The 10,297-nt window shown below is 39.1% G+C and overlaps 1 protein-coding gene across 1 annotated transcript; it reads left to right on the plus strand.

Moving 5' to 3' along the window:
• The first annotated feature begins 7,364 nt into the window (after positions 1 to 7,364).
• On the plus strand, positions 7,365 to 7,868 carry LOC122281599 (secreted RxLR effector protein 161-like). Its single transcript, XM_043093292.1, has one exon. It carries the CDS (start codon positions 7,365 to 7,367, stop codon positions 7,866 to 7,868), a length of 504 nt encoding a protein of 167 aa, XP_042949226.1.
• Positions 7,869 to 10,297: the final 2,429 nt, after the last annotated feature.

Here is a 10,297-nt window from a genome sequence, read left to right on the forward strand (position 1 = left end):
TGTGCTGAGCCTTATCCTAAGCGCTATACCTTGATGGCGTGTTCTGAAAGCTATCCAGCGAATTTCAAAATAAGCTAGATATTTTAAAACTTACGAATATTTTAAATATTATAGAAATATCTATAGGAGATATTTCCAGTATTAATAGATAAGCTTGTTTTTAAAGTAACACAATTATAATATTTTAATGAGTTCTAAAAATATTATAATTGTGGATAATTACTTAAATTAAATATTTTAGTTATTTTAAAATATTAAGAGGTTTAACTTTACGTTGAAAACTCTAAAATTAAATTAAATGATTTTGTTCTCTTTGAATAATTAACGATACTTTATCATTTTAAATAATGATGAAGAAATATTATTTTATAAACTTTAGTTTGTAAAATAATATTCTATCTTAATTCTTCTTAGTGTTTTATTTTAATAAAATATTTACACGTTTTCAAATTAGTATTTAAACTCATTGTTAGATCGTTTTGAGGATCCTGAAGCAAAGGACTGGGATTAAATACCCAGACCCCTACCTTTTCCCTTCACTTTTTCCTTTCTCCTTTTCTCTCTTCTCTCTCCTCTCTCTCTCTTCCCGTGCTCGACGTACACGTCCTTCTCCTTCACCGTGCGGGTTGCACCTCTAGCCTAGCCACCACCGACCACCGTTAGTCTCACCTCCGACCACTGATCATTCCCCACATGCCAGCCAACACTTCCCTCCAGCCGGCAAGCCACACGCTCTCTCTCTCTCTCTCTCTCTCTCTCTCCCACGGCTTCACTAGCCGAAATGGGTAACACCACACATTCCTCCTCCACGCCACCGTACATGGTAGTTATGGTCTCACCTCCGGTCACCAAATGACCACCACCCTCCGGCCATCATTCCCTCCCACCGGTGAGCCCTCACGTTCCGTCCTTCTCCCTCCATGGCATCACCCTCAAAATGGGTTTTACACCCATTTTCTCCTCCTTGAGCCACCATACACGGCTGAAACAGCCATTAAGCACCACTAATGGATTCATCACATCATTGGCTTCCTCCTCATGTCCTCCTCTCTCCTTAACTCTCTCTCTTTCTCAGATGGGTCTCCATAGCCTTAGTTTCGGTTGCTCCGCCGTGCACCACCATACACGGCTACCCACGGTGCTTCACCACCACCACTTTGTTTCTCTCATCACCATGACCTTTCCCAACAAATTTCATGTCCAAAGGAGCTATGTACAACTCTCACTCTCCCTCACTCTCCAAGGCACGAAACTAACTTCTAGTGGCTGATCCACCGCTGTGAGCCACCACAGCTCCACCACATCTTCCTCTACCTTTCCCTAGCTTCCCATGAAGTTCTATGGCCTTCATCCACCTCAAGCAACCTCCCACCATTTCGGATGTACTGTTCACGGCGTGATGCTGCTGTGCTCCGCCACCTTTGACCACCATGAGGCCATCATGAGCCTTTCCAAGGCCACGCCTAGCTATCCTTAAGCCCAAACCTCCACTTTATGTGATGGATAGCCATCGTACGCGGTGTGACCGCCATGTACGCTCCTCCGACGCTTGATCGTGACGAGCAGCGAACGACGCATGGGTTATCCTGTCGATGGTATAACCCTCTATCTCTAATTATTTATGTTTAAAGTAGTTGATTTGTTGGACTATAGAATATGTAGTTAGTATTTGTGGAGTTCGCTGCGTAGTTATGAAGTGAAGTGTAGTTGTGAAGTGTTGGACTTGATTGTGTAGTATTGTGGACTGCCCTGTGAGTATGGGCGTGAAATGGATGCTGTAGTTGTGATACGACGTGAAGTGTGAAGAGAGTACACGTGGAAAGTACTCTGTGTAGTGCAGCGACGTGCCGTGTGATGTGCACTGTAGTTATGTGTGGCGTAGAATGAAGGGAGTGCGCATGGAGCGTACTCCATGTTGTATGGCGATGCACCTTGTGGTGTGCATCTTGTTAATAAGTGTTGTAGCAAAGGGAGTATGCGTGGTGCGTACTCCATGTCGCGTAGTGATGCACCGTGAGGCGTGTATTGTAGTGATGTGTGTTGTAGTGTAGATGGAAGAGAGTTCACATGAGTGTACTCTGTACTATGTCGTGATACACCGGATGGCGTCTCACGAAGGGTTGGATGGCGTAGCAGAGAAGTGTGGAGTGTATAGTATAGCGTTGGGAAACTGTGTAACAGTATCCCGAAGCAATGGTGATGTGGCTGTAGTCCAAGGTAACGGGTGTTGCCTTGAGGCTGACTTGTGGCTGAAGGTACGTGTGAAGTGGTGAAAAGGTATCAGAGAGTGCAGCGGAAGCATGATTGGCATCATGCTGTTATTTGGGAATTTGTCTCGAGCTGCATAATGTGACGGAGGCGCAATTGTGGATGCAATCCTCTTGTTAAGTGGCGGTAACTATGTAACAGTGTCCTAAAACAGTGGTGATATGGCCTGTAGTCTGGGGTGACGGGTGTCACCTTGTGGTTGACTATGACTAAGAGTATAAGGAAGTGGTGGAAAAGTATCAGAGCGTGAAGCGAAAGCATGATGGGCATCGTGACGTGACTCTGGATTTGTCTCGAGCTGCATGACGTGACAGATGTGCATTTGTGGATATAGTCCTCTCCTATCAAGTGTTGAGATAAACTTGTACAGGGCCGGAAAGTAGGAAGAGTCCTACCAACCAGGTCTGAGCAAGTTGGTATTGGAGTATGGAGCTTGTTTATACAAACGGGCGTTCATTGGAATTATAAGTTGTTCTTAGGTGATAAAAGGGGATGAGATATAGGTGTCTCTGGCGAAACACGTGTGCTAGATAGATTTACCATATGTAATGGGTAATTTGTCCTCAGCGTGGTTACATGGCGTTTTAGCTCCAGAGTTGGCTTGAATTCCTGTAGCCTGACTGGTTGGGAATGAGGATTTAGTATGGGCTAGGATACGTGAAGGTAGTAATAGGCAAGTTGTCTAAGATTGGGACGTATGACTCTGTCAGTCGGAATCATGTTTCTGGTTGAATTGTGGAAATAGAAGAACGAGACGAAGGTCTTAGTGTCTTAACCCTAAGGTGAATCACGAAGGTTCACTTTAAGGAATAAGACCCCGAAAGTTTTAGCATAGTAAATGGCACGTAAGAGCCCAGGGATGGACGAAGAGTGTTTCAAGTGAGGCATAATTTTATTTTTAGAATAGTTACTTATGCATTAAATAGATGATAACGTAAGGTTATGTGTATGCATGTAGGTTTCTATTTGACACGCACATGAATGGACTACATGGATTGAGTATGGCATGAAGTCCAGGTAAGTATTACGTTCATACTCTTCTAGAGTTTTCTTTATACAAACGAAGAAGAAGACGAAAGTTTTTCTCTAAAAGGAAAATGAAACTTTTCTCCATGAATAGACGTTTTACTAAAAGAAAAGAATGAAACGTAAGTTTTCAAGTATATGTACGTAGCGGCCTTCCTTGGCAGCCCCTTTTTACGCACCCAAAGTATGTACGTGTATGCATGTGAATGGATGCTATAAGTAGTACGTATTGTATGTACGTTCACGGAAAGGAAACGAAATGAAGCTTTAAAAGATGTAAGGATTGTAAGGATCGAAAAAGAAAGAAAAATATTTTTTTAAAAAATAAAATAACTCTTTCTAAAACAACTTTTATGAAAAAGAAAGAAAATCATTTTCTCTTAAAGAAACTTCTCTTAAAGCAACTTTTACAAAATGAAAGAAAACCATGCTTTAAACGATGCAAAGAAAGTGTTTTAAAATTTCCATTTGAAAGTGAGGTTTCGGCCCTATGTTTAAAATGTCCCTATGAAAGATGATGTTTTAAAATGATGCCATGAAAGATGATTTTTTCTAAAATGATTTTATAAACTGATGAACTGAAAAACCGTAAGAACTGTAAGAAAGAATTGTAAGAACTGTAAAGGACTAAAGGACTGTAAAGGAAAGAAAAGGATTGAAAAGGAATGAACGGACTGAATGCATGATGTATGAAAATACGTAAGGGCCACATGGATTGGAATGAAAATGGTACCAATAAATGGACTGGATGGGGCAGATTGCAATGTTGGGTAAGTAGTACTGGTAGTGCACCTAGTGCTGCACCCTGACGGAATGGATTCCCAACTCGTGGCCACGGGCGGAATCAGGTTTAAAAAACTACTAACCCAAGCACACGGGGCGTAACAGTGTGTTATGGTCAATGAAAGTGATAAGAAAGAATGGATGCATATTAAGAAATTATGCATGTATGTATGTATGGACTGTATGCATGAATGTACGTAAGTAAGAACAGATGAATGCATGAATGTATGTAAAAGAACGAATGCATGAAAAGACTCTCTAAGAAATGAAGGCAGCGATGCATGGGGAACTGTTTTAAATAAGAAATCATGTTTTTAAAGAAAATCCTCACCCCGCAACGTTTTAAAATGAAAGTAAAGACATACGCATGCTAAATACGATATGTATGTATGAAATGATAACTGCATGACTGAAAATCTATGTTATTATATTTTAACTATATGAAATAATGCTTACGAGTCATCGACTCATTTTAGTTTTTATGTGTGCCCTCCCAGGCACAAGATGAGCATGACAAGTCAGGACGGGCACAGCCTAAGGGAAAGAGCATGAAGGCCTAGGCAAGATATTTTATATTGGAAAATTTAATTATGAAATGTAATGTTTTCCGTTGAAATCTTTAATTAAGAAAAATGAATTTTATTTATGACATGGAGTTTTTTGTATCCTGGCATGAATGGAAAAAATATTTGAAATGAATCGTAATTCCCGTCAATTTTTATCAAAATCGAATTGAAAAGGTCCCACCACAAGGACGGGCGTTACAGTACCCAAGAGCAATGATGGCTAGATCTAATGAACCAACTATTTGGCATCAAAGGTTTGGTCATTACAACCTAAATGCCTTAGAGCATCCTCATCGGCTGATGCATATGTAAAAATAAAGCCATTTTTTCAACCATTAGAGATAAAACTCGCACAATGGATTATCCATAATCAAATATCTTAGCTTTGAGCTACAGTATATGTAAAGAAAAAAACAAATTTGATGGTTACTGTTATGTAAGCAAATCTTTATTTTATTGTTTTTATAAATTTCCCTCTCTCTTGATTTCAGTTGGTTGTAACATCCCGCAGAAAGCCACCAAACTCAGGAAAAGGATCTTGGGTAGAATGAAATATGAAAAAATATGATAAAATAGTAAAATAAATATTATTAATAACATATATTAGGTAGAATATTAAAATATGATAAAATAAAATAAATTAATAATTAAAAAAATTAAATATTTTTTTAATTATTAATTAGTCATTACTATATAATAAACAAATTGATATCCAATGTGGAGATTTGATGTGAATAGTCAAAGTCAAATTCATCTTATATTATTTTATTGTTATGAAATGAAAAAATAGCTATTCCAATGTGAAGACTAATATAAATGGAATAGTCAAAATCTAAATTCATCTTACATTTATCAAAAGTGTCATTTACATATACATAATCCAATACCAATGCTCTTAAGGATGTTAAATCAGAAGAACATGATAAGAGATATACCTTTGCTGGACCAAAACATGCCTACTTGTGAACGGTGTATGATGGGAAAGCAACATAGGCATCCATTTCCATCAAGAGAAGCTTGGAGAGAAAAATCAGTACTTGATCTAGTGCATATTGATCTGTGTGGTCCCATGAGGACACTCTCTCAAAGCCAAAACAGGTACTTAATGCTCTTCATTGATGATTTTTTCAAGAATAACTTGGGTCTACTTTCTCAAAGAAAAATCGGAGGCTTTTAGTGTTTTCAAAACTTCAAATTGCTGGTTGAAAATCAAAGTGGTCGAAAGATTAAGATCTTGAGAAGTGATAGAGGGGATGAATTCAATTCAAGTAAGTTTGATGAATTTTGCCAAGAAGAAGGGTTGGAACACCAACTGATAGTTGCCTACACTCCACAACAAAATGGAGTGTCCCAGAAAGAAATAATAGGACTGTTATGGAGATGGCTAGGTCCATGCTAATGGCAAAGGGCATTCCAAAAAACTTCTAGGCTGAGGCTATTCATACAGCAGTATATGTGCTAAATAGATGCCTCACAAAGTTAGTGAAGGATATGACTCCAATCGAAGCATGGAGTGGGCATAAGCCAACTGTTAATCACTTCAAAGTATTTGGATGTTTGTGTGACATTCATGTACTTGAACAAACGAGGCACAAACTTGAAAAGTCAGAGAAAGGGATTTTTCTTGGGTATAGCTCTAAATCTAAGGGATACTGGATCTTCAACCTCAAAACTCGGCAGCTGGTCACAAGTAGAGATGTTTAGTTTGATGAGCATTCAACCTGGAAATGGGAAGAAGAGCATGAACCAGATCTGACTCTTCACGTTCCAGTTATCGAGCAAGTTGAAGAGAGGCTAGAAACATCAGCTCCAAATGAACAACCTCCATCACCATTCTCGGTTTCAGGAAGTGATAGCAACTCTAGAAGTTCAACACCTTCATCACCCGAGACTCCTCCTAGAAGATTCAGGCCATTGAACGAGATCTATGAATCTTGCAACTTCACTTCCATAGAGCCTGAAAATTATGCAGCAGCCTCTAAAGAACAAGTTTGGTGGATGCAATGAAGGAGGAGATTAGAACGATTGAGAAAAACAATACATGGGAGCTGGTTGCATATCCTAGCAGATAGGATGTTATCGAAGTTAAGTGGGTATACAAAACAAAGTTCAACCCAGATGGTTCTTTAAATAAGTGTAAAGCAAGATTGGTTGCAAAAGGCTATTCACAAAAGGCTGTGATGGATTTCAATGAAATCTATGCACCTGTAGCTAGGTTGGAAACCATCAGAATGGTAGTTGCACTTACAGCTCAAAGAAGTTGGAAGATCTCACAACTTGATGTAAAATCAGCTTTTCTTAATGGAGAACTCGAGGAGGAAGTGTATGTTCAGCAACCTGAAGGCTTTATGAAGGAAGAAGGGAAAATATTTGAGTTAAAAAGGGCTCTCTATGGGCTTAAACAAGCACCCTGAGCTTGGTATAGCAAAACAGATGGCTATTTTTGTGATCATGGCTTCAAGAGAAGTGTTAGTGAAGCTACACTTTATGTCCAGCTCAAAAGGTGAAAGTTTGCTCATTGTCTCACTTTATGTTGATGATTTAATTATAACTAGAAATAATTCAATTATGATTGAATTATTCAAACAAGAGATGATGAAAACATTTGAAATGAGTGACATGGGACTAATGCACTACTTCCTTGGAATGGAAGTATATCAAGAAGGAGGCATTTTCATTTCACAAAGGAAATAGTCTCTTGATTTGCTCAACAAGTTCAATATGGCTGAATGCAAATCAGTAGCCACTCCTTTGATAGCAAATGAGAAATTGAAGAAGGAAGATGGTGCAAAAGAAGCCGATGTAGCAGCATATATGAGCTTAATTGGAAGTTTACTGTACTTGGCTGCCACTCGGTCTGACATCATGTATGCAACCAGCCTTCTCTCAAGATTCATGCAATATCCAATTCAAATCCATTTTGGAGATGCTAAAAGAGTGTTGAGATACATTCAAGGCACAAAGGATCTCGACATTTGGTATAAACCAAGTTCTCATTCAACTTTGACTAGTTTTACTGATAGTGATTGGGCTGGTTCTGTGGATAATATGAGAAGCACATCCGGGTATTATTTTAATCTTGGAATTGGTGTGTTTTCATGGGGATCAAAGAAGCAAGGATATGTATCACAATCCATAGCTGAAGTAGAGAATGTGGCTACTGCTAGAGCTACAAATCAAGCTATTTGGCTGAGTAAGATTCTTGAAGATATGGGTGCAAAATAGCAGCTACCAATTGTGATTTATTGTGATAACAAATCAGTAATAGCTATGGCAAAGAATTCTGTCTTTCATAGCAGAACTAAACATATTACAATCAAGTATCATTACTTGAGAGAAGTAGAGGCAAAATGAGATGTGAAGCTAAAGTTTTGCAAGTCCGAAGAACAAGTTGCTGATATTTTCACAAAGGCACTTCCAAGAGACAAATTCCAGATGTTGAGGCTCAAACTTGAAGTGTCAGAAAAAGGCATCAAGGAGGAGTATTGAAGCTAACGTCTATTTATGATGCAGTTTTTCAAAAAATTCTATTATTAGTCTTTTGTTATTGTAGTCAAACTCTATTATCGTGCATCTTGGGACAACATGACTATTAATACTTCATAATTTTCAATGCTACTTATATAATGTACTTCTCCATCTAAAATCCGTAGAACATCAGAATCAATCAACAAGTATTTTGGTTGAAGTTCTCCTTTATTTTTCATCTTTTTACATCACCTTTGTACCAAAAAATACCAACAACCATGAAGCCACACCTTGAGCCCAGCTGCTCACCTCTTTCCACCGCATGATGCTCCTCACGGCCAACAACCAGTTGCACACCAAAGCTATCGAGAAAATGACCACCATTAACGTTAGCTTCCCTCCACTGTGCGAGAAACACTTTGCCTCCACCTTCTCAGTTACAATCTAAAACTAGTGAAGACACCGTGATGGGGTTGCACCACCCTACATGTCGGATCCACCACCAAGTCGTAGTCTCAATACCCTCTATTTTGCACCCATAAAAAAAGAGTACCGTCAACAGTAACAGAAAATGCCAAGGCTCTATGTCGGAATCACTGCAACCACTCCATTACCCAAACTGTAAAAGTAAAGGCTCAATGCCTTGTTCATAGTTTGTATTGATTTATATAGATTTACATGATTAAGAGTTGACATTTATAGCTAAGCTACCATATATTTATTTGACTTATATGGAAATTATGAATTGGTATATTGTCTACAAAATTGGCAGATGATAAGATCCACGGAAAGAATTTTGGCATGAATTACGTAGACTTTGTCTCATCATTCCTCCTTAAGCTCAAGGTGGGATTGAACTGACATAGAGCTTGCTACAGTTAGGAGATAACTCCATATAGCACAAAGATTTGGTAAATATGTCAGCTAACTGATCTGTGTGAGGTATGTGAGCAATAGAGACAATGCCACGAGCAGCTTGTTTTCGGACGAAATGGACGTCGATTTCAATATGCTTGGTCCAATGATGAAAGACCTGATTTCTTTCCATGTTTAAGGCATTGAAATTATCATGGTATAAGGTTGGGCTGGGCAACTTGTAACCAAGAGAAGAGAGAAGATGCACAAACCACATTAGTTTAGCAATAGTTGTCGCAAGTGAATGATACTCTGCTTTAGCCATGGAGTGTGATACAGTGGCCTGTTTCTTTGCACCCCATGATAGAAGATTCAGACCCATGTAAATGGAAAAGGCGGTAGTAGAGTGACGGTCATTGAGGGAGCCAGCCCTGTCGGCATCACAATACCCAGTGAGAGCAGTAAGAGGGCTTTGAGTAAAATGCAAGCAGTGAGTTAGAGTTCCCTTTAAGTAACAAAAAATCCTCTTGACAGCAACAAGATGAAGAGTACGAGGCTATTGCATAAATTGGCTTACAACATGAACAACGAAGGCAATGTCAAGGTGAGTTATAGTCAAGTACTGGAGTGACCCAACCATTTGATGAAAGAGAGCGGGATCGAGAAACATATCACCTTCAAGAGTAGATACCTGAGAACCAGAGACAATGGGATTTGACACAAGCTTGGTACCGTCCAAGCCAAATTTCTGGAAAATAGTGGAGATTCCCAAGATTTTTCATATAAAAAACAGTAGATAAATGGGAATTAACTTTTTGCATGGAGGAAGGAGAGTTGCCCATGAGAATAATGTAGTCAACATAGATGAGAAGAAGCAGAAAATTTGAACCTTCATACCGAAAAAAAGTGATGAATCATAGGGACATCGAGTGAAGCCCATCTGCTTAACATACGTGCTAAATTTCATATACTAGGCACGATGAGCTTGTTTCAATCCATATAAAGCTTTACGGAGCCGACAAACATGATTCGGTCGAGTGGGGTCTTCAAAGGTAGGTGGCTGGGTTAAGTACACCCTTTCGAACAGTTCTCTATGCAGAAACGTGTTGCTAACATCAAATTGGTTTAAGGACCAACCTTGAGACAAGGCTAAGCGCATAATAAGCGGATTGTAGCCGGCTTTACTATGAGACTAAATGTTTCATCCTAATCAAGGTAGTGTAGCTGAGTAAATCCATGGGCAATCATCATGCCTTTATATCGTTCTAGTGACCCATCAGCTTGAGTTTTGACCTTGAATACCTACTTGCTACTGACCAGATTGACATTAG

The sequence above is a fragment of the Carya illinoinensis genome, chromosome 1 (assembly GCF_018687715.1).
Source record: "Carya illinoinensis cultivar Pawnee chromosome 1, C.illinoinensisPawnee_v1, whole genome shotgun sequence".
NCBI lineage: Eukaryota > Viridiplantae > Streptophyta > Magnoliopsida > Fagales > Juglandaceae > Carya > Carya illinoinensis.